This window comes from Nylanderia fulva, unplaced genomic scaffold (genome assembly GCF_048542155.1).
Source record: "Nylanderia fulva isolate GAGA-0341 unplaced genomic scaffold, ASM4854215v1 Scaffold37, whole genome shotgun sequence".
Classification (NCBI taxonomy): domain Eukaryota; kingdom Metazoa; phylum Arthropoda; class Insecta; order Hymenoptera; family Formicidae; genus Nylanderia; species Nylanderia fulva.
This window is the reverse complement of record NW_028190444.1, coordinates 661,981-687,414: the sequence shown is the minus strand read 5'-3', so window position 1 is coordinate 687,414 and position 25,434 is coordinate 661,981. Positions and strand designations below refer to the sequence as shown.

Below are 25,434 nucleotides of genomic sequence, written 5' to 3'. Positions count from 1 at the left end.
TTACTTGCTCACAATCAGTCGCAGATCGACGCGTCTCAGGTGTACAACGAAGTGTTTGGTACCAGGTGTCAAAGGCAGGTCTCACCCAATCAGCGGCGATCGAGACAGCGAAATCATTCTCTCGCTGATAAGACAATCGGCTGTTTTCGGCCCTTGCCGACACATCTCGTCTTATTTGCAGATTTTTTATTGATATCCGAGTAAGTAAATTCTGCACTCTAATTGCAAGATTGAAGGTAACATAAATATACATTTACAACTTTGCGCGAAAGTTGCGGAATGACTGCGAAGATCGTAGAGAATTAATGTTAACGCACAATCGATGACATAAAAAGATATATCAGAGCGCAAAATTAGATACTTCATATGCGCATACTTTGAATAAATTTGTAAAAATAATAGTAACATTAATTGCAGTTGATAATTAACGTCTTATATCTAGAATATCAGGGAGCAATGTTCTCTGTAGACTTATGAATATATCATCAAAGAAATATGTACTATTTCAATTAAATTTTTAATTAACAAGCAATATTTAAATACTCATTGATTGATAACGCAAAAGTTTGAACATCATGAATTTTAAATAGAAAAACACATATGCCAGAAATTTTTTGCTCCAATAATAAGTTTTTAAATCAATATTGAGAATAATAATAGTTAATATATTCACTAATAACGTATAATTTATTAGAAAAGTATTTTATTAATAAGCTCTCATTTTAATAAATTTTATGCTAAAATGAATGAATGAACGTATTTTTAAAAAATAGTCTACATATTTCATAGTTAATCAATGTTTTCACAGACATCACCCCGTTGACAGTAACACAATATGTAATAAATCTCAAGGATATTCTATTACGTTACCGAAAAAGAGATAATAAGTATATAATATTTTTTTAATTGCTAGTTATTAATAATTCGAAGATGGTTTATTTAATCCTAACATAAGATACAGATATTAATATGTAATAATACATTATTACATATTAATATCTGTATCTTATGTTAGGATTAAATAAACCATCTTCGAATTATTAATAACTAGCAATTAAAAAAATATTATATACTTATTATCTCTTTTTCGGTAACGTAATAGAATATCCTTGAGATTTATTAAATATTGTGTTACTGTCAACGGGGTGATGTCTGTGTATTATTGCAATTGTATATTTATGATGTATTATTACAATTTCTATTTTGCTACGAGCAACAGCGATTTATTAAAATTATAACGAGGATAATAATAACAATTTTCAACGTCATTTTTTTCGTATATTATTTCAGTATATGTATCTATAAAGAGATTTTTTGCTTCTTTTCACAAATAAAATTATCGATATAAATCTTATTTATTGTAATGAAATTAAGTTAGAACGTTTATTGTAGAAATTGAGTTGTAATATCTGATTTATCATCTACTATTTTTATTGCTCTCTCACATCTTTCTGTCATTTATCATAATATTCCGAATAAAATATTACAAAAACTTGTAAGAATATCCTTGAAATTTCGTGAATATATGTATACATATTAATGTCAATATTAGCGGGCAATGTCTATGAATACATCAATCTGTTGACTATATGAATTGTAGGCTCTTAAATATACGTCATTTCATAAAATTTTGGCATTTAAAATTTGTTATTACAATGAGAGAATTTATTAATAAAATACATAAATATTTTTTTTAATCAAAAAGATAACACGATAAGAGCGGAGAAAAAATACGCGAAATCTCTCTCTTCAAGAGAGTCGCATACTTTGTAAGAGATTCGCATTTTTTATCGCGAATGTTTCTCAACCTCTCCCTCCAATTTTGGCGACGTCACAGTATGTTTGTACTCTCGTGTACTCTTATGTATCGGATTTGCCACTCCACTTTCATTCCCGTATTTGGCTAATGAAATGCCATGTGTGTATTGATATACATATACCATGTGTCAACTCGATATGGATATACGGCGAATGTATTTGACACATAGCGTTTTTGCCGTAGATATATATATATACCTAACGTGATGTCATTTAGATATATATAGTATATGATGCGCGAATGAAAAAGAGACGAATATAATGTCGCTCACACGTTATTAATCCCTCCCCTATAAAGATTTCCGCGTCATCATGGCACCAGTTCGATTAGTGATTAATGATAGCAATTACTAGCTAAAAAAGATACATGCTTCTAAAGATTTTTTTTCAAAATAAGAATAACTTCGAGATATAAATCTTATATAAAAAAATGTAACGCAAATTAATTTGTAATATTTCATTTTTTTTTATTTTATGTAATTTTTTTCCATTGCACACTTTGCGTCGAGGTTTTTTTTTACTTCTTTCGTTTTTATTAAAATACTGTGAGCGATGATGTAAGAAATTCGGCATAAGTGAGTAACGCACTTGATCATCTCTGCCATAAACGGTAATCATTCAGAATCAATCATTATAAAACATTTTGCACGTCGTGGGTGACGCTTATTAAACTCCTGATGTTTTCCGGACTTTTTCATTGATTATGCGTGAAATCGAGATATGATCTAATATCAAATATTAACGTTGTTATATGCGTCTAAAAAAATATTGCTTCATTTTAAGCATCAAATATTTTATTATTTTTCGTGAAATAAAAAAGCTTTTTCCATTTTAAGATGATAGTAAATAAAAATTATATAAATAAGTTATACAAAATTCTCGAGAAATATATAGGATCTCTTGAACCTAAAATTGCGTGAAAAGTTATATTATGAAGGCATGGTGAAGGCAAAAAAGACAATTTAAAGACACTTTAAAGAAAAGGAGAAAGTACTACAAATTTTAGAAACTTGATATAAATTACTATAAAATTGTAATTTGTCTGGAACATCTCTCTGGAAATTCTACTAGAAAGTACAGTGCACTTTATGCACCGGTGATCAACGCATTACCGCGCTGCTCCGCAAGGCAAGTGGGTCATGAGTCATCCTTATCATCATCATCATCATCATCAGCAGCAGCATCCAGCTACCGTGCATTTGGGCACTTTTGATGGACCTCGGGTGGTGGGCGAGTATCGTCGTGTCTCTGCCCATCACGGACATGCTCTTATATGGTTCGCCATGAATCGTTTCTGTATCATGCCCCCCTCGACTTCGAGGTCGACCTCCATTGCATAATTCATGGACGTCTCGTTCAACACGCATTTCGTTGTTTACCGGAGAGAATCTCGCGATTTGTCCATGAAGTTTCGCGGTCTCGCGAAAAAAAGAAAGGGATGCGCGTTTTAATATAGGCCACAATTTAAATATCTTGCCATGCGAAACAGAGAAAACTATTCACTTCTCAAGAATGTTTTTTGGAGAAATTGAAAACTTTGAAACACTCGCATTGCAAGACATTTAAATTATTCGAATATGTTCCTTTAATTTCATGTTGCCTGTGATTTAAATCTGTGACTTGATTCTAAAAGTCTGATCACACACAAATCTATCAAATTAATGTATTTTATAATTTTATTATATGTGCGTATATTATTATGTATTAATATAAATTACATTTTATAAGATTTATAAAGTCCACAATGTTGTGTAGAACAGATGTCTCTCATTATATTATAAATTTTTAAGGATTGTAAAGAAGGGAACACCCTCTGAGCAATATGGTTGGAATGACACAGAGACCTTGGACACCCACGAAAAGGCGAGGTCCAATTGCCGCCGAATATAGCAGCCCAGGGCCAGCCTGTGTAACTTTACCGCCACTAATCGGTAAAGACTACGTTCACTTCTCGCAAAAAATTGTGCCATTAGACATCAATAAGTGATCATAAAATGCATTAAAGAGCATTGCAGCATCTTAAGAATTATTAAAATTTAATAATTAAGTTCATTATCTGCGCAAGAAATTTGCGACGATTTATTAAATATTTTTGGTCGAAAAACAATGGCTAGAAATCTGATAATTCATAAGAATTGACTCATCGGCGACGCTTTCGCGGTTGCGACTGCGAACTTACGTATTAATTAACATATCGCGTACAACCGTGATTCGCACGATTGCATTTCGATCATTACGCATTTATGATATTCGAGCTGCATGCGGAACTTTATAATTAATGACACCGTAATAATATCGTCTTGCGATATTTCTTCTTTTTTGGCGTCTCTCTCGTTTAAGTTAGTTATTACGCAAACACTTTTTGTAATATTTTCTGTAATAATATGCAGTTATATTATTGTATACAATATGAAAAATTATATAACGTTTACAGGAAAAACAGTTCCAGATTCTAAACGAGAAAGGGCACCAGCATTTTCCTTTGGTAGCAGGTAAAAAGAACTAATCATTTAAATTTAATCTTTTGATAGATTTTTTTCAATTATTTTATATTTATGTATTTATTCAAATCTTGTAAAATTTTATGCACAAGCCATTAACGTCACTAAAAATTTTTTAGACACTCTTTGAAGAACAACAGTCCTGGACCTGGCCCTGGACAATATAATGTTTCTGGACTTAGTGCAAAAGGTAAGATACACCGCGTAAATAAAATACATTCGCGTTTATGAAATTTTAATTAAAGCATTTAAAATATGAGAAATTAGATACAAATTCTTCTCGATATAATAAATTAATTTAAAATATTGAACCAGAATATTTAGATTTGAAATAAGTAATATGTAGGCGACAATTATTATTTTTTTCGATAAAGTACGAAACAGAATGCGATAATAATGATAAGATGTTGAGCGAGTTGATGAGTTATAATGCGCCATTATATCTGCTTCGTGAACTTGTTCCGCTATGCGTCGGCCGAAGAGAGAGTATCGACCAAACTCCAAACCCAATATTACAGAAGAATGATACATTTTAATGGCAAATGTTCACGAAATTCCTTCACTTTGTACTTGAATAGAACCGGAACTTCTAACACGCGATCAATGCACATACAACTTTACAAGATCGACCTGATTTAAATAAAATACATACTTTAAATTATCAAATAAATATTTTGTTTGTATTTTTACATGAGCTTTTGCATCATCGTATTTAAACTTTTTAATTCTTGCAATTAAAGAATGAAAATATATTTTAATCTTGAGTCTTTTTTTTGTATTTGTATATGAAAAGTATTTTTATAAAAATTGCAATATTTATAATATTTAATAGAAAACTTGTCATTAATTAATAATTATCAATTATATCATTGATTAGTTAATTAACAATTATTAAATATGTAATTAATTATTTAATAATTATTAATTATGTGTTTGAAATATATTCAAATTAGAAAAAACATAATAATACGTGGAAAATCTTTTAGGAAAGGATGCCGCACCCTCCTTGTCGCTGCACGGTCGAAATAAATCAGCGAAACCGGAAATTACACCGGCACCGGGCGATTACAATCCGCAAAAGGCTCAAAAGATAATTCTGGACAGTTCGCCGAAATATTCCTTTGGCGTTAAGACGCAAATTGAGAAAATCAGTTGTACACCAGGTAAGTCGAAATTTAAATAATATAAGATTTCGATGATTTTCCCATAGAATAGAGGGAAATTCTAAAAATCGTTTGGCACGCGATTGTAAAAGTGCGCGAAAAATATGGTGCATTCATCCCCAATCATATATATCTATTTTATATAGAGTTTACACAAGTTAATTCATTTTTAATAAAATAATTTTGTCGCTTTATATATTCAAAATGTAAAATACAATAATTTCACATATCTATATTAAATACAGACCTCTGCAATAAATATTGTACGAAAATTCTTTATATAAATAAATACACAATCGAGACACCACTTACGTCGTATCACGCCACACTAATTATTTATCGAAACATGAAATATTATTGCATCTCGATCGTAGCACCGAGTGACTATCGCGCTGAAATCGTGAATCTCTACCGCAAAGCAACAGCAGCGTTCACTTTTGGCATAAAAGCTACGTCGCAAAGATCAAGTGATATTCCCGGTAATTATAAAACTTAAATGGTTCGATACTTTGTATGCTAATCAAACCAATAAATACTAAAAAACACATAAATTAGTCAAAGAATATAACACTAAATACAACATTAAATTTAGCATGTCGATTGAATCTCTGTACATTAATGAAAATTCATCAATGTGTTATAACAAAATCATATAAAATCGCATTCTTTATAATCGTGTATTAATATTGTAATAATTATTGAATGTGTTATTTAATCTATTTAAAATAACTTTCTTGTTTTTATTGCAAAAGGAATATTATTTTTATAAATATCGTCAAAATATATTACAAAAATTTTCTATTAATAATTAACAGATTAAAAGATAGATATAACTCGTAAAAAATGTATGTTACATTATTATATATACACTATGTGTGTATGTGTAGTGTTTAAGACAATCGATGCCACATCGCAACTAATCGCGGTTAGCCGCGATGGGACTTCGTTTGAGGAGTAGCACCTCAAAAATCGATAAACGAAACTATTATCGCCGAAGAATCGCTGCTTAGGTACAGACTAGTGGTTTCTTATAAGCATTAAGACACTCACATAATTTTAGCAATGGAACGCGTAATGAACGTATCAAAACGCACCGTAAATCTCTCATAATAAGATCGTAGTCGCAACAACTTCTATTTCTGAGTCTTCTACTTTCTCACTACAGTATTTAATTAATTAAGTGTGCACGTGTGATATCTATCATATCTATGACGTAGCATAGAGAATAATTGTGCGATTAATATCGTAGGATTGATTAATATAGTGTTAAATATAAAAATAAAATATATATAGTGAGTAAAACAAAATGTATTCTCGTAATAGAGTATTTTCGATATTTAGAAATGTTTAATTAAATTGTGATAGAGTGTAATTAAAATTGCTAGCTGCATACGTAAAACATTGACAGAGTAGTATCGCTTATCGCCGTAAAGTAAAAGTATTGCTGCATGTCTCGCAATATGTTGATGAATGTCCCTCCTTTTGTGTATTTCCAACTCGTTAATGTCCCCCTTTCCATCCTCCTTTTCCTTTGTTCTATTAATCTAGAGAGACTTGGCGGTAAATGCAAGTAGAAAATTACCACTCAAGGAAATTGGAAACTTGTGAAATTTATCGACAAGTGTGTCTAGCTCCAGGTACTTATCACCCCGAGAAAACGAGGCTGGACAGTACACCGCAGTTCACATTCGGACTTAGAACACCGCTCGATAAACCGAGCGACACGCCAGGTAATACGAAGGAATCGAGAGATTTTAAATATATTAATTAAAATCTCTTTGGATACCGCGACAAATGCGTGAAATGGTTCAATAAATTTAATCTTGTTCGATATTATCTGAGTATAACTTCTTTATTTTATTTTATAAAGATATGTATCAGTAAATAAAGATATGTATTAATAGATATATCTATATAATTATCAAGAGATATTTTTTTCAATAGTATAATAGATTGAAGGATATTAGTTATATAAGTAATGAACGATCCATAATATATCTCCTCTTTAGTAAATCGAAGGATAACTTATATAGAGATATTTTATTTTTTATCTGTACACATTTGTCATAAACGCATTTACTCTCCTCATCTTACAACGTGTTTCTTTTTATTTCGTTTCAATGTAGCACCTGGAACGTACAGTCCAGAGAAGGTGAATCTAGAAAAGGGTCCGCAGTACAGTTTGACCGGTAAAGGCCGAGCCGAAAAATGTAACGGAACACCAGGTATATAGAGAGACTATCTATTTTGCAAAAAAAATAAAGAAAATATATAATAAAGTGATCTTTTTTTTAAAATAGCGCCAGGCGCGTATTGTCCCGAAAAGGTGAAGCTGGACCCATCACCACAATTCAGCTTTGGATTAAGGCCTGCTATAGAAAAGCCGAACGATACACCGGGTAGATATGGTAGACTATCTGTTATCGGAATACGAAATAACATTGTTCTTTTTTCTATTTTAGCGCCTGGTACTTATAGTCCCGAAAAGGTAAATCTGAATAAAGGACCTCAGTACAGCTTGAGCGGAAAAGGACCTGCCGAAAAACCAACCGACACGCCAGGTATGATAAAGCTAGATGTATAGATATGCTTTTATATGCATATAAAGATGTATAAGATGTATATATATTCTATATACATTTAATATGTAAATGCAATTTTCAGCACCTGGAACATACAGTCCCGAAAAAGTTAAATTGGACACTACCCCGCAATATAGTTTCGGAATCAGGCCTCCTCTGGAGAAACCCAACAATACTCCGGGTAATTAATATATCATTATCACAATATATTAAAAATAATTGTATTAACATTTTATACTAATTATTACATGCGTTTATTTCTATCTCGCAGCACCGGGTACTTACAGTCCAGAAAAAGTAAATTTGGATAAAGGACCGCAGTACAGTTTGACTGGCAAGGGACCCGTCGAGAAGCCCGCGGATACACCAGGTATGTAAAATGAAAAGTGTGAAAAGAGATACATGTAATCGGTAAATTAATATAATCTATAAATTATATAACATGATTTTTAGCGCCCGGTGCATACTCTCCCGAGAAAGTCAGATTGGATAATACGCCGCGATACAGTTTCGGGATTAGGCATGCTCCAGACAAAGCCAGCGATACGCCAGGTAATCGAATAATACATTGCATTTAATAAAATTAGTATAAATTGATTAAGTCCTCAAATTATATAATCTAATCTTGTCTTTATTTTGTAGCGCCTGGTACTTACAGTCCAGAAAAAGTAAATTTGGATAAAGGCCCGCAGTACAGTTTGACTGGCAAGGGGCCTGCCGAGAAACTCGCAAATATACCAGGTATCCATAAAAACACACGTATGAAATGCGTATCTTTTTGAAGCGAGTAACACAACAACGCGATTTTCACAGCGCCTGGCACATACTCGCCCGAGAAAGTAAGATTGGATAATACCCCGCAGTACAGTTTCGGTCTTAGACCCTCCCTGGACAAGCCTAGCGATACACCAGGTAATTAAAACGGTTATTTCGATAACACGAGCTGAACGCGAGCTATTGTTGTATGCATTTATTTCTCTCGTGCAGCACCTGGAACTTATAGTCCAGAGAAAGTAAATTTGGATAAAGGGCCGCAGTACAGTTTAACTGGCAAGCCATCCGTCGAGAAACCTGCCGATACACCAGGTGTGTAAAAATGCAGGCGAAATATAATTTATTAGATACATTAGCATAATAAAATTACATTTTCAGCGCCTGGCGCGTACTCGCCTGAGAAGGTGAAGTTGGACACCACGCCGAAGTACAGTTTCGGACTTAGAACGTCTCTCGATAAACCCAGCGATACGCCAGGTATAATTAATACACATTTAATCCGTATTGCCTAATTTAAAATTAAGATCTCATCTTTTTTAACGTAAGCTTTCTATGTACGGATTATATGTCTATTTCGTTTAAATATAAAAAATATAAAAATTTTTTAATATTAAATGCGATTTTTACAGCACCTGGTGCTTATAGTCCGGAGAAAATAAATTTAGACAAAGGACCGCAGTACAGTTTGACTGGCAAAGGACTCACACCGAAACCTGATAATATTCCCGGTACGTTTCGATATTTTTTTCAAAATGTGATATCCTTGGTGATTTATAATTACTAATTTTTTTATATATTGTGTGTGCGCAGCGCCTGGCACGTACAGTCCCGAGAAAGTAAATCTGGACAAGGGACCGCAGTACAGTTTGACCGGGAAAGGATCACCAGGAAAATTGAACGACAATCCAGGTGAGAATCATGCGAATAAATCTCTTTCTTTCCGAGCCACATTCTTGGACGTTAACACATGAAGAGAGAATCTGACGTATGTGAATATATATAGTAAATGATGTCAACATTAATTTTCTGATTGCCTCGCCTCTGTAGGCCCCGCTGATTACAAACCAGAGAAAGCTCTAAATCTGGAACATAAACCCTATTACAGTTTTGGTGATAGGAAATCTTTGGATAAACCTAGAGATACACCAGGTAACGGTGTGTGGATTAATCTGGCATTAACATTTCATCTTTAGTAATTGTTTTCTAAGTGGACTAACGGTAGTAAAAAAAAAAGAAAGATTATAATCGAACAACGAATGACATTATTTTATGATTGCTTTTGATAGGCCCTGCCGATTACACTCCGGAGAAAGCTCTAAATCTGGAACATAAACACTATTTCAGTTTCGGTAATAGAAAACCCCTCCATAAGCCTCGTGATACACCAGGTAACGGTGTGAAAATTAACTAAAATCGATCGTTTTTTCTAATAATTAAATATAAAAGAGAACATAATTAGAATGAGCCATATTAATTCAATCTGATTGCTTCGGTAGGCCCTGGTAGTTACAATCCGGAGAAAGCGCAACATTTGGAACACAAACCCTATTTCAGTTTCAGTAATAGAAAACCCTTGCATAGGTCTAATGATACACCAGGTAATCGGTGTGAAATAGAGGAATGTTAATAATATTATCCATTGTCTTGCTGACACTTTATTGTTTGTGAATTTAAAGGAGACATGTCGTAGATATTATATTAAATGCTTTAAGTCCTACTAACTATGGAAAAACAATTGTATATTTAATATCAACACTAATATTTGTGCCTGCGTATGAGAAGACCAGAAAAAAATAGATACTGAAATAGATTGTAGATGTTTATAATCTTTAGCAATACATATAAAATTATATGTACTTCTAATATTTATATTTTAATTCCCACGATTCCTACGAAATATTATTGTGATAAAACATGTATATAATAAATATTATATGTGCCATGTTTTCCATAAATATGTGTTTTAGTATTAGCAACACGAGATAAATGTGATGAAAAGGCATTTTTCAAGAATACATTTTAAAATACTTTATAATTTATTTGCAGCTCCTGGTACGTACAGTCCTGAGAAAGTAAACTTATCTAAGTCGCTGCAATACAGTTTCGGAATTAAAACTGAGATCCACGAGAAGGATGCTATACCAGGTGCACTTTGTTATTTTATCATTGCTCCTTGAATTATTTTTTCAAGTGATCAATATTGTATATCTTATGTTGATCGTTAAACTGTCATTCATCTTCAATTTCTAATTTACAATTTTTAATTAATTTAATTTTTAATCCTTTAATCGTAAAATTTCTATTCTAGGTCCTGGCGAGTACAGTCCGGAAAAAGCAATGCTTTTGTTGGAGAAAGCATTGCAATTTACTTTCGGCCTCAGACCGCCCACGAGCAGGCCAGACGACGTTCCAGGTAAATAATCAGTTCGGTGTATCAATTTCGGCCCCAAGGATGCAGGGTAAACATCGATGATGCATGTTACATCAAAGCATGTCACATCGTAGCAATTTTATATTTTGCATATATATTGACATGCACGGGATGTCACGCATTGAATTAGTCTATTGCAATAATTGGCTATAGTTTGATTCTTTTTTTTTATCGCCTTTTGGCTTCACGTATATCACACCCACTTAATGAGATGCAATTCCTTATCGGACAATTTTACGAGAAAATATCCTACATGATTAAAAGAAAAAAAAATACGACGTAAATGGTGGATGAAATAGTTTATAAGAAATAATGTAATTATTCGCGCGAACACGAAATTTCTGAAGAGATGGATCGATTGAACATTTCAGCGCCTAATATATATAACATCCCTTCCGCCCTCGGCGGAACCAAGGAGGGTAACAAGAAAGCGGCGCCTGCCTACTCGATGTCCGGTAGGCAAAAAGTCTTTACGGACGATCGCGTTCTCGTACCCGGGCCGGGTGCATACGAGACTATCAAACCGGATGCGGTCAGAGTGAAAAGTCCGGCGTACAGCATTAGCGCCCGTTTCCCGTTGCCCAACGATCATTCGCAGATTCCGGGACCCGGAGCGCATTGTCCGGAAAAGGTATCGCCGTAGATAAAATGCATATTTATAAACATTAAATCAATATATATTTATAAAACAAATATATAATGCGTTAATTATAAATATATGTAATACACATATATAAAATACAATATGTGTAAGTATAGTGTATATATGTAAAAATATATAAAATATATAAATCATATATTTAATAGTAAAAAGTTACGTGGTGTCAGAAGACACATACAATGTAACGTTAAATGCAATGTAATGTAATAACGATTAATATAATTAATTAACATATTATGTTCTAGGTGCTTCTCGACATTCCCCCTGCGCACACATTTGGCATCAGGCACTCTCAATATATTTGTAACTTGAAGGATGCAGTTTATTAATTTCATCAATTAAGTGACAACTACACACGCACAATGATTTATCAGCTAAGACATGCTCTCTTGTTTTCTTTAAAATTGTCTTACATTATTGATTAATTTTAGAAACAGTCTTGTTCTTTTCTTTTTTGTTTTTTTTCCTTTTCTGTGCTTTTACTTTATTTTATTAACTAATACCAATTGCATATATAGTTAGAAGAATTAGCGGAAAATGGGTAAAATTAAAGTCTATTATGTTTAGAAAAAAAGCTATTATACTGTACGCGTACACAAACAAAAAGACAGTTTAAACAAAAAATTAAAATCACTGTAAGCAAATATTAAATGCAATGCAGTATATATGTGATCGTGAAAGTTTCAATATTGTTCAGAAAATTTAGTATTTTTCTTTCTTTTAAATAGCCATTTAATTCATCGCATTTAAATTTCATTTCTGTAAAAGAAGCCTTATGTACATTAATATAAAACTTGTAAGTACACATAATGACTTTAAGATTAATTTAATGCAGTGCAACAATACCTAATTATTTTTTAGTTGCGTAAAAAATATCTTTGCAATATTAAATTATTAAATTTTACTTGACATCTTTATGCTCTACGGAGCATAATATATGCAAAGTAAAAAGTGATGATTAAAGAAAACCTTGCCAAGAATGCAAATGAGAAGAAGCATACAAGCTTTCTATATAAGTTTTCAAATTTAAAAAAAATTGAAGTATTTTCATATTCGCACAGTCATCATATAGTATCTTTATAAATTTAGATTTTATATAAGTCAGAATATCCATAAAAATTAAAGAATCTTTAGATTTTATTTAGTATATATTTTTCTTATATAAAATAATCTATTTTTATTTACTTGCAAAACTACAAGTATAAATATATAAAAATCTCAGTGTAATGTACAAAAGCTAAGTCTAAAGTAAGTTTAAGGCTTTTTCATTATAACATTGCAGGCCTGTCATTGTCGATATACAGTGGCCAAATTATATCCAGTTTTATACAACTGAATTCTGATTTGTATTAGGACATCTACTTACGTTTACACTTCCAGTTGTTTTGCACTGCCAGGAATCTTCTCATAAACGCATTTTCCCGAAATCCATGTCGATAGGAGCTCCAACTTCTCGTCTAATAATATAAAATCGGCATCGGCTCCAAAATTAAGAATACCTTTGTAGGAATCGATACCGAGGCATCTTGCAGGATGCAAAGTCGCCGCTTCCAAGGCTTCGACTATCGTACAACCTACACAAAGCAATCATATCGTCAAGTGTTGTGCATTAATTAATATATTTGTTTTATTATTTTATAAAGAAATGTTAATTTACCTGTAGCATCTTTAAAGTATCTCACACACTTGGACATCTCGGTTATGCTGCCACACAGAGTGTCCGTTCCAATGATATATGCACATCCTTTACGTATCTCTATCTTAAACTGTCCTAGTTGATGGATTCCCTCCTCCAAACCCAACGCTGATATCGCGTCTGTTACAAGTACGAGACCTGAAAAATCATGTAATTTTAATCTCATAAAAATTGTCAGTGTATTATGCAAGTATGCTTATACATATAATGATCAAGTATGAACCTTCAGGATGTGTTCTATGAGCGATTCGCAACGCTGCTGGATGAGTGTGAATCCCATCAGAGATTATGCCAAAATGAATAATTTTTCCAGGTGGAATTTGATCTGACGTTAAGAGACCAACTAATCCTGGATCTCTATGATGAAACTGAGTAAAATTGAAAAAATGTTATATAAAATAATTTTGAAATATAGAAATCATTTATGTATATATTTTTTAACTTACAGGTAACATAGCATTGAATAAATGAGTAATAAATGACGCTCCATGTTCAACTGCCTGTTCTCCCTCACTTAAATTCGCTATAGAATGTCCTAAAATGTGTGACATATAATTTATATTAAAAGGAAACTTTGCAAGTCTCTTAATAACTTTTGTAACTTCTATATCGAATGTATCTCTGTAAAATATTTGATATATTTGAATATAAGTACTTTGTTGCTGAGATATTAGATATTTGATTTACCAAGAGATACTTTGATATTTCTTCTACATAATTCCTCAATAATAGATATAGCATTTGGAATTTCAGGTGCTAATGTGAGCAAACATACATTATCCAGATCACCGTACATATCGGTAACTGATTTAAATCCCTGAAATGCAATATAGTTATTAAAAATTATGAATTAAGTAACACATGAATATGATTTTACAGAGATATATTCTGAATGTAAATGAAAATAGATTTAATATTATATTTCTCTGTTACCTGATCAAAATTTTTAATATATTTCTCTGGATGGGCACCTTTCTTCTTTGGGCTAATAAATGGTCCTTCTACATGAACACCTAGTACAGAAGCACCATGGTCACCACCATTTCGCTTTTTTATTCTCGGTAACACTTTGTGATATATTTCACTCGGGGATGTTACTAAGGTAGGACAAAAAGATGTTACTCCGTGTGCTAGCAATCCCTTTGCCACTTTATCAATGCTTTCTTCTACCTTGTCGACATTGAAGGAGAAGTCTATGCCAAATCCACCTAAAATACAAATATTAATTATATCCATTTATCCAATTATTATAGTATATTTATCTATTTATTTTAGAATTTTTCTGCTATCTACAATTCCATTTTTTTCCATGACTTGCAATCTACATGTTCAGTTTAATTATTTAATCAATTGATTAATCAATCAAGTTAATAATTAAATTTTTCATTTAAAAATTTAATTTATGTGATACACTAATTAATTTTTTATTTGGCATGGAAAAGGAATAGAATTGTAACATATTTATATTAAAAAATTAAATACCGTTAATTTGTACATCTATGTATCCTGGTGAGATTAGAGCACCGTTGCAATCTATTTTAACATCTGGCTTAATTTTCTCGTCAAAAAAGATTTTCTCCGGATTTATGATTCTCCCGTCTCGCACCCATAAATCCTCCGTCTGAATCCTGCTATCCCGCAGGATTTTGCAGTTGCAGAATTGTTTAAGAATTCCTTTGTCACGTCGCAGCATATTCGTGTCAGCGAGTCAACAAAATTTGATAAATAACGGGTCTTATCTGTGTACGTGCAGCATTATCGACAATTATCAATTACGAGTCAACAGCGCTGCAATGGCTATCTAACATTGGAGTCAGTTAAAATGGCAATTAGCGGGAGCGATATCGCAATGACTTGACATATCTTTAATAATATATCCATCCCGATAAAGGGATTGATAGAAAAATAAGGAACGCAAAGCTCAATCAGCTGTTCCACATAAACATAACCGCGCGCCTAGACTCGACACGCGGCATCTCTTTCTTCGGCTATGATTTACCCAGATGCGGAATCGACGCGATAGAACAAAACCTGATTTGAAATTCATTAGTTAAAAATATTAGCGCCATATGTAAATAATTTATAATCATATTCATAAATACTAAGAAGTATGAAGTTTTTCTTCAATAGTTTTTTGGCCTAAAGTATGAAGTTATACATATAGAAGGGGATTACATACATAAAAAAAAATGACAATATTTTAAAAATTCCCTAGGGAGTCATTGCTTAGTTCTTTTTCCCTAGCAGCAAAAGCAAAGAAAAAAGTTATACATATAGAAGGGAGTTACATCATAAAAAAAAAGATGACAATATTTTAAAAATTTCCTAGGGAGTCATTGCTTAGTTCTTTTTCCCTAGCAGTAAAAGCAAAGAAAAAGATGGCAACTTAACAAATCGAAATTTAAAAATGAAAAAAAGATGGCAACTTAACAAATTGAGATTTAAAACGAAGGAAAAGATGGCAACTTAACAAATCGATATTTAATAATAACGAAGAAAAAGATGGCAACTTAACAAATCGATATTTGAAAACAAAGAAAAAGATGGCAACTTAACAAATCGAAATTTGAAAAAAAAATGGCAACTTAACAAATTGAGATTTAAAACGAAGGAAAAGAGGGCAACTTAACAAATCGATATTTAATAAAAACGAAGAAAAAGATGGCAACTTAACAAATCGATATTTAATAAAAACAAAGAAAAAGATGGCAACTTAACAAATCGATATTTAATAAAAACGAAGAAAAAGATGGCAACTTAACAAATCGATATTTAATAAAAACAAAGAAAAAGATGGCAACTTAACAAATCGATATTTAATAAAAACGAAGAAAAAGATGGCAACTTAACAAATCGATATTTAATAAAAACGAAGAAAAAGATGGCAACTTAACAAATCGAGATTTGAAAACGAAGAAAAAGATGGCAACTTAACAAATCGATATTTAATAAAAACGAAGAAAAAGATGACAACTTAACAAATTAATATTTAATAAAGCGAAGAAAAAGATGGCAACTTAACAAATCAATATTTAATAAAAACGAAGAAAAAGATGGCAACTTAACAAATCGATATTTAATAAAACGAAGAAAAAGATGGCAACTTAACAAATCGAGATTTGAAAACGAAGAAAAAGATGGCAACTTAACAAATCGATATTTAATAAAACGAAGAAAAAGATGGCAACTTAACAAATCGAGATTTGAAAACGAAGAAAAAGATGGCAACTTAACAAATCGAAATTTAATAAAAACGAAGAAAAAGATGGCAACTTAACAAATCGATATTTAATAAAAACGAAGAAAAAGATGGCAACTTAACAAATCAAGATTTGAAAACAAAGATAAAGATGGCAACTTAACAAATCGATATTTAATAAAAACGAAGAAAAAGATGACAACTTAACAAATCAATATTTAATAAAAGCGAAGAAAAAGATGGCAACTTAACAAATTGAGATTTGAAAACAAAAAAAAAGATGGCAACTTAACAAATCAAAATTTGAAAATAAAAAAAAAAGATGGCAACTTAACAAATCAATATTTAATAAAAACGAAGAAAAAGATGACAACTTAACAAATCAATATTTAATAAAAACGAAAAAAAAGATGGCAACTTAACAAATCAAAATTTGAAAATAAAAAAAAAAGATGGCAACTTAACAAATCAATATTTAATAAAAACGAAGAAAAAGATGACAACTTAACAAATCAATATTTAATAAAAACGAAGAAAAAGATGGCAACTTAACAAATCGAGATTTGAAAACGAAGATAAAGATGGCAACTTAACAAATCGATATTTAATAAAAACGAAGAAAAAGATGACAACCTAACAAATCAATATTTAATAAAAGCGAAGAAAAAGATGGCAACTTAACAAATTGAGATTTGAAAACAAAAAAAAGATGGCAACTTAACAAATCGAAATTTGAAAATGAAAAAAAAGATGGCAACTTAACAAATCGATATTTAATAAAAACGAAGAAAAAGATGGCAACTTAACAAATCGATATTTAATAAAAACAATGAAAAAGATGGCAACTTAACAAATTGAGATTTAAAACGAAGAAAAAGATAGCAACTTAACAAATCAATATTTAATAAAAGCGAAGAAAAAGATGACAACTTAACAAATCGAGATTTGAAAACGAAGAAAAAGATGGCAACTTAACAAATCGAGATTTAAAAATAAAAAAAAAAGATGGCAACTTAACAAATCAATATTTAATAAAAACAAAGAAAAAGATGGCAACTTAACAAATCGAGATTTGAAAACGAGGAAAAAGATGGCAGCTTATAATCGACTACGGGTCCCCATCCCATTTCTGATTGGCTATTGTTTGATACGACTGCGCATGCATGGTGCACGTACACCTTTATATTTATATCATGTATATATATCCACGATTGACGTTTACCATTGAAGAGAAAAGGAGAGGGAAAGAAAGAGAGAGAGAGAGAGAGAAGCTGAAGAAAATTCTCGGAGGAGGTGTTTCCTTCACTCAGATAACGACAAATTGTATGTACATTCCGTAATTTATTTTGGACAAGTACTCTTACGCGGTGTAAGTGAGTACCTTGCAAGTGAAACACGCTTATTCAGACGAATAAACGGTATGTTGAACTGATTAAAGATTAGCTCAAGGTTAACCTCAAATGTCAAATCATTGCTGACGTTTTACTTCTTTTCCGAGATATATAATATATATTTTATCTCTCTATATGTATATATCGTTTATATTATTTTCTTTATTTATTATCATTTATAGAATTATGTTGAATTTGCGGATATAAAAATTAGCTTGCTATATACATATATATATATGCTTTGACATTAATGACTACTGTCTGATAATGAGCGAAATAATCTATTGTGTGAAAGAAAAACATTAATTCACAATACAAAATGTATATAATTTATGAAAAGAAATATGTATAATATCATAGATTTTCTATTAGGCCATAATATAAGAACTATCTAATATTGATCAAATTCTTTCAGATAATGGATGCATTTGGCGACAATTTTGTCAACGAGCCAGAAGTAGATCCAGCGGCAGAATTCCTGGCGAGGGAGCAGGACCAATTGGCTGGTTTAGAAGATGAGATTACTCCGATGGCTGTGACTCTGGCTGCAGCGGCAGCAGCTGGTCAATCTGATGGTAAATAAGATTTAATATATTAAGAATGTTCATTCATTCTTGCACATAATAGCAAATGTGTATAAAATTTAATTATATGTCAAAACATGTTTATGTATATACAAACATCATAAAGATAAATAATGTCTTACAGATGATTTATCTGGGAAATTTGGAAATTTAAAAGTTGGCCCAGGTGGTGATGCTGAAGGCAGTTTTGAAATTGTAGACACCATTGGTCAGTCAACAGAAGCACAAGCTTCAACAGGTATAAAAATATTTTTAAATCTTTTCAATTGCATTTTAAAGAGAGTTTGATTGAATTCTTTTATATACAGAACCACCTGTACCTACACCGATCAAAGAAGAACCTGAGAAGATTAAAAAATGGAGAGAAGAACAGAAAGCACGTCTTGAAGAGAAAGGTATTGAAAGTTAAATATAAAACTTCAAAATATTTGTGTTATGATTGTTTTATGAGAATAACAAGAGAATAACATGAGAATAACATTGAATGGAAATGTTTTAGATGCCGAAGAGGAAAAGAAAAAGGAAGAATGGAGAGAAGCTGCAAAAAAAGAGTTGGAAGAATGGTATAAACATCACGCAGAAGCCATTAATAAAACGAAAACTACTAACAGGTAATTATACTAATTTTCTAATTTTTTTTTATCTTCCTTGTATATATATTTATCTTGTATATATATTCCGTGAAGAATTGGCAAGCTAAAACTGAACATCAAATGTGATTGTTTATTGTTATCATCTATCACAAATTAAATAATTATATAGCACGAATATTTTACCAGATAATAATATTACATTAAAAAAACAAAAAATTAAAAATGTATATACGTTTTGAAGAAAACTTGCAAAAATAAATATTATATTAATTTAATTCAATTAATATCAATAATTCAATATGTTATAAATAACTTTTAAAGTTTTGAATGTATATATAATTGTATTATTTTTATTTCGCTTCTTAGGGAGTCGGCCAAGTAAGTTAAAATATCTTTATCTGCATGAAAAACATGCATAATGACTTATTGCATTGTAACACAACTTGCTTTCACAACTTTAAAAACCCCGACACTGATTGTTCAGAATGTGAATCTGAAATATAAGAGCACATTTCTCTTTCTTTTTCTTTCTCAATTATCGCAGTATTGCTTCTTAATACATTGCTGTAAGATTGTTGCTAAACAACATTGATGAAGTTCTTCTCAAGATTATTTTTGCTTTACAATACTTGAAATACTTGCATACATTGACTGAAATATTTATCTAAATACACTTGTTAATCCTTGAATGTTTGTCAATCATCTCACAATCACATTAAAAACTATATTTTCAAGCAAGGAAAAGAAATAAATTGTTGAATCAACTGAGCATTATGAAAGAACCGTGATAAATAATTTGCATCGAGTTTATCTATACAGATATTACACATCTGTATCTACATCGTATATTATTAAAGTACATACAATATATACATAAATTTGTTTTTCTTTTGTTTTCTGAATCAACTGAGATAAAATACATCCTATCATTTAACTTTTTGTTTCATTATATTACTAACTGATACACGATACGTGATTTGACATTTGATGTAATGCTTATTCTTTCAAATAGGAACGCGGAGAAGCAATTCGTTGCAGAGGCAGATGAGGTTGAACCAGGCACTGAATGGGAACGCATTGCCAAGCTTTGTGAATTTAATCCAAAATCATCCCGCACTTCCAAGGACGTCTCTCGGATGCGCTCGATTATCTTACAATTAAAACAGACACCGCCCACTCCCATTAACGCTTAATTAAATTGAAGGAGCTGTTAGACACTAAAGATATGAATTATGATAAAGAAATAATTGAGAAAATGATTAAGAAAAACGAAATAATACATAAATCATGTGATTATGCTTCGTTATATAAACGAAAAAGAAAACTCATAAATGTTCTGTTAAAAATAAAATATGTAATATTATATTATGAATAATAAAGATTATTGATAACAAATGCAATAATAATGAAAAACGTGTATTTCTAATGTAAGATACAACAAAGGAAGATTCACATCGGTAAACGCATTTGTCAATAAGTGAGTATTTATTGTAACTGCAAAGAACGATGAACATTAAAAAGATGTATACGCTAAGTTTTAAAAAGTTTAATCGCGAAAGTTTGCAAGTTACAAGTCTTTTGTAAAAACATCTCAAAATATATCCTTCTTCTCTTAACTTTTACTTACAATATAGAGTCTGTTTCTGCAACAACATTATATAAAAAAAGGTTTATACAATTTTACGGGCGTCCTTAATATATAGTTGAGATTTTCTATGGTTAATTACATTGGCATTAATTAGCTCTAACTCAAGATGAACTAATTTTCTTTCCTTATATTATGTAAGGTTGTAATCTGGGAAGAAGCCAATGCTATATAATCGAAAGGTCAGCTAGATTGTCGATGTAATTCCTTTTATTATTTAATTGTTGGTGAACAGTTTCTTCCTGAGCAATTTTTTATTGTTAAATCTGCAAATTAAAAGAAAACTAATAAGTAGTATAAAACGCGCGTTATTTATCATTATTAATGAATTATTTAAAATTAAAAAACAAGTTAAAATTTAAAGATATATGATTTACCTATGTGGATCACGTTGCATAGCCAGCTGCATATCATGCCGCCAACGATAAATATAGGGATACGTATCAGGATCAATGGTAGATAAAACCGCATTATAGACAGCATAATCTAATTTTGTTGGTGAAGACCTAAAGAATATTATTAGTATTATACATAAAATATTGTTTAAAATATATCTTTACTATATATCGTTACAATAATAATAACGAAAAATAGTTTACCCTTCAATAAATATTATAGAACCTTCTTCAGCATTCTGCATATCAACATCAGAATCATCCTCAATGAGTTCTGGTGAAGATGGAGGTGTAAAATATTCTGAGCTATCTATGAAATAAAATTAAATGATTAGTGCTCTAATCTTTATCATAATAAAATCATGGTTTAATAATGAGATATTTTATAGATTATAAAGAATATCATATCACAAATAATAAATACCTGTGTTATCTTCTTCTTCATCAGCTGTAGCATCTAATAAGCCTGAGCATAATTTATCACACAAATCTTGTACTTTGTCAACAATTGTCTTTTCTGACATTTGTTGGCAATTTGATGACGTATTTGTATTCGCATTATTAGTCCGATTTTTCTGAAAGAACAGAAACATTTAAAAAAATTGACTATATAAAACATTGAAAGAGTGAAGCTACTCAATGTTTTTATACCATAGAGTAAAGTAATGGCTCCTTATTTTCAAATCTTTGCTCTAAATAGCTTTCGAGTTTCGCCAATCCTTCCTCACTCCGAAAATCGACGAAATCTTGTAAAAATAGCCAGTATTCCTTCCAAGGCACTTGACATTCCTCAGCAAGTTCTCTAAGAAAAAAATATTAGATTTACAAAAATATAAAAAGGAATAATATTATAATAAATAAGATTTAGAGAGAAAAAGACTGTAATCAAATCTATACAAGACAGAATATTTTAAATAATACAAAAATTACATCAATTGTTAAAATAATTATAAATTCATATAACTTGTAAAATTAAAAAAAAAGTATCTACAAATACATATTGCAAGTAATATCAACTTTAAAAACATAGTAATAACAATTAATAATTTGAATATGATTTATTTTATATTAATTTATACCTTCCAACGCGTTCCAACCCTTTTTCTGTATCTTGCAGTCTCAGAGCTAAACTAGGACTATTTACAATACTAAATGCATCACCCTGTCCTTTCTTAGGGGTAATAACACGTGGAGGTGTTTTCCATTTTTTCCGGAATTCCACTGCCTGTGATTTAGTCATTGGACCTGCAAACGCCCTTACTTCTACACGTGGGCTAATGGGATCTCTATTCAAACTCTGAAAATAATAGAAATATGACTCATAATCACATTAAAATATACACACATAATGAAATATGTTATAATAGTAAAAGTGATATAAAATTTACACTCACAAGTGGACTAGTCGGTGAAAATGGTTCACCAATGACAGGTGGACAGGTGTTGCCTTCAGCTCTTAATACAGGTACATAAAACTGATCTTCCAGCAGCAAACGTATCTTACATTTTAGCTCTTCATCTTCTTGATGCTTCCTGCTACATATAATCTAAAATCAAATTATTACATATGCAGACAACAACACACACACACACATATTAAACAAAAATAAATTTATCAACATACATCTACAGGTAGCTGATTATATTTATTTGGCAAAGTTTTAATGCATTGAGAATAAGAGACGAGAACCCGAACTACGTCTTTATAACCGTATTTAACAGCAAAATGTAACGGAGTCTCATTGAGTCCTTTGTCAGGTGTATTTAAATATAAATCCTGCATAATCTGTGCAGGGTTCACATAAGTTTTGCATTCGTCTTCCCCATAATGCCATTGCATAAACTTAGGATCTCCAACAGTATTCAATATAAATTCACACATTTCTGGCTTGTTCTTGTTTGCTGCTATATGCAGAGCATTATAACGAGAACCCATCTAAAACATAACAAAGTTGTTTCCTATAAGAAAATATATAAGATTTATTATATAAGTAATTAAAGAATAATTCTGAAATTTTAATCTATTATAACCATAAAAATTATACAAGTAATTATAATTGTGAATTTGCTTCAATGTATATTTATAATGCACAATTATCTAATTGCACAATTAAATTTAAAAATATCATTGTAAGTATATATTTGCCTGTAAAATTGCAGGTGTATCTCCACTACTGATTAGATATCTCGGATTTTTCCATACAGTCTTCTTCACACATTCCAAATCCCCATCCTTAATTAATCTTTTAAAGGCCTGAAGCTCCTGCGTTTCTGGTGCTTTAAAATTACTAGATTTTTCTTGCGACACACTAGTAGAAATTGTAGAAAAATTGCCAGAAGGTTGTTCATATCCAGTCTTTACATATCCCACAGCATCAAAATAATTTTTAAAGATTTTCAAACGACCCTTCTTGTAAGTTTGTATAACTTTTAAAGCAGATTGCATGTCTGGATAAATATGAAAGACTTCTGCAAAGGAAGTGATATTTAACAATATTAATAATTAAATTTGCCTAATATAAAACAGCACAAATTAATGTTTTTTTTTTTGACAAAATCAATATTTAATAGATTTACACAAGAGAGAGCTTTATTCTATAAAATTATAATTAGTAAGTCAATACTGTATCAATTACCATTTTCATCTGGCCAATCTTTGTATTCTGGTGGAACATACACAGCATGGAACAGGTTCTCATTCGAAAGATTCGGATGTGTGTTGTGTGTAAGTTGCTTCTTCGTATTTTCGTTCTCGTTCATCGTGAATATCTCCTCCTACACAAAATTTTCATTTAATGTTTTATTTAATATGTATAAATATGCTTAAATAATATTATATACATAATTATATATTACACAAATTAACGATATATTTATAAATAATAGTATACATTACAAAGAGCGCAAATGCTCGTAATCGTTTAGTTTCTCTCTTCGCGTTTATATAAATATATATTAAACATTCGTAAGTGTCATAATCTAATCCGCAAGAAAATTTTCTTTGATGTAACGGTCAAGTAAACAAATCAGTTCGCTGTTTATTTAATATGTATCATAAATACTGATACCAGATGTCACAATACCTTGACTCTCTTTCGTAATCACGTGTGTTTACCGAAGGATGACAGTTGTCGCAAAACAAAGTGTCCACCGGCGTAGCTCGCGATTGTTTCTCATCTCGTTCATCAATTCGACGATATTTCGCAGCTGCCTCGCGAGGATCAGAATATTCCACGGACAATCCTTCCGAGGGATATTAATTTCCGCGATTTATCGAAAAAGAGGTATTACGAGACACGAGAGGAAACAACGTCGTGATGTATAAAAACATGCAAAATAATGCAAAACACATGTAGAGGTGTATAACCATATACGACAATAGCGCGCATCATTTTACGCCATAGATCATAAAAATTTCAGAAGATGAGAATGTCAGCTGTCTAACTTCAAGATGCGCGTTTAATTTACCAATCAAAACAGCGAGCGTAATTTTTCCTCAAAATTTTTGTCTTAAAAAAATGAGAGAAATTTGATTATCAATTCCATTGAAAAAATAGAAAAGTAATCAAATAAAATTAAATTAAAAAATGGACAAAAAAATGGATTGGTTAGCCTAACCAATATGGCGTTTCCGTTCCCCCACCGAGTCTGCTTAGTCGAAGGGGATATCCCTTCTGTTATTGTTTTCTCCATGCTCTATAAGAAGAAAAAAGATATGCGAAGCACATTATTCGGGCCGAACGTTCCTATTGGTCGCTTGAGATACTGCATTTTGCTAAAGATACTTACATTTCTGTCGTCCCTCGAGTTCGTTTCTTATCGCATAATATATTCAATCGAAGTAAATTTATCGCGGAAAAATCATCGTGCTTCGTATTTTGAGAAAAATTAGTCGAAACTTTTTTTTTTCAGTTTACATCGCGGCCGAGCCCGCGCTTTTCGAAGACCACGTGACATCCCGCGTTGCGTTCCATTGGCTGTGACGTCACGATCGCCAAGGC

At 31.3% G+C, this 25,434-nt stretch overlaps 4 protein-coding genes across 17 annotated transcripts; 2 read left to right on the top strand and 2 right to left on the bottom strand.

Moving 5' to 3' along the window:
* The first annotated feature begins 135 nt into the window (after window positions 1–135).
* Window positions 136–14,292, top strand: LOC114943432 (uncharacterized). 11 transcript variants are annotated; one of them, XM_029319053.2, is made up of 26 exons: window positions 136–200; window positions 3,609–3,749; window positions 4,253–4,310; window positions 4,439–4,509; window positions 5,306–5,482; window positions 5,857–5,961; window positions 7,114–7,212; window positions 7,609–7,707; window positions 7,783–7,881; window positions 7,945–8,043; window positions 8,147–8,245; window positions 8,336–8,434; window positions 8,518–8,616; window positions 8,707–8,805; window positions 8,878–8,976; window positions 9,052–9,150; window positions 9,217–9,315; window positions 9,468–9,566; window positions 9,649–9,747; window positions 9,886–9,987; window positions 10,125–10,226; window positions 10,335–10,436; window positions 10,885–10,983; window positions 11,147–11,251; window positions 11,641–11,900; window positions 12,176–14,292. In XM_029319053.2, exons 2-26 carry the CDS (start codon window positions 3,641–3,643, stop codon window positions 12,257–12,259), a joined length of 2,661 nt encoding a protein of 886 aa, XP_029174886.2. In that variant the 5' UTR covers window positions 136–200; window positions 3,609–3,640; the 3' UTR covers window positions 12,260–14,292. The 11 variants fall into 11 exon arrangements, with proteins under 11 accessions (XP_029174886.2, XP_085341568.1, XP_085341571.1 ...); XM_085485442.1 differs by having other exon boundaries at window positions 9,886–9,993; XM_085485445.1 differs by lacking the exon at window positions 5,857–5,961 and having other exon boundaries at window positions 9,886–9,993.
* LOC114943377 (N-acetylglucosamine-6-phosphate deacetylase) lies at window positions 11,925–15,773 on the bottom strand. Its single transcript, XM_029318967.2, has 7 exons — window positions 15,109–15,773; window positions 14,560–14,834; window positions 14,314–14,443; window positions 14,073–14,161; window positions 13,850–13,994; window positions 13,588–13,764; window positions 11,925–13,504 (listed from the first exon to the last, which is right to left on the bottom strand). The coding sequence occupies exons 1-7, from the start codon at window positions 15,317–15,319 to the stop codon at window positions 13,299–13,301; spliced, it is 1,233 nt and encodes a 410-aa protein (XP_029174800.2). The 5' UTR covers window positions 15,320–15,773; the 3' UTR covers window positions 11,925–13,298.
* Window positions 15,774–18,063: 2,290 nt separating this feature from the next.
* Window positions 18,064–20,788, top strand: Clc (clathrin light chain). Of its 4 annotated transcripts, none has more exons than XM_029319041.2 (7): window positions 18,064–18,243; window positions 18,632–18,791; window positions 18,925–19,038; window positions 19,109–19,195; window positions 19,300–19,411; window positions 19,760–19,771; window positions 20,406–20,788. In XM_029319041.2, exons 2-7 carry the CDS (start codon window positions 18,635–18,637, stop codon window positions 20,584–20,586), a joined length of 663 nt encoding a protein of 220 aa, XP_029174874.1. In that variant the 5' UTR covers window positions 18,064–18,243; window positions 18,632–18,634; the 3' UTR covers window positions 20,587–20,788. The 4 variants fall into 4 exon arrangements, with proteins under 4 accessions (XP_029174874.1, XP_029174875.1, XP_029174877.1 ...); XM_029319042.2 differs by having other exon boundaries at window positions 18,065–18,148; XM_029319043.2 differs by lacking the exon at window positions 18,064–18,243 and adding an exon at window positions 18,514–18,537.
* Window positions 20,789–20,793: 5 nt separating this feature from the next.
* Ankle2 (ankyrin repeat and LEM domain-containing protein 2) lies at window positions 20,794–24,821 on the bottom strand. Its single transcript, XM_029319040.2, has 11 exons — window positions 24,517–24,821; window positions 24,070–24,208; window positions 23,580–23,902; window positions 23,058–23,369; window positions 22,828–22,980; window positions 22,513–22,730; window positions 22,085–22,235; window positions 21,858–22,008; window positions 21,638–21,743; window positions 21,416–21,544; window positions 20,794–21,304 (listed from the first exon to the last, which is right to left on the bottom strand). Exons 2-11 carry the CDS (start codon window positions 24,191–24,193, stop codon window positions 21,256–21,258), a joined length of 1,716 nt encoding a protein of 571 aa, XP_029174873.1. The 5' UTR covers window positions 24,194–24,208; window positions 24,517–24,821; the 3' UTR covers window positions 20,794–21,255.
* Window positions 24,822–25,434: the final 613 nt, after the last annotated feature.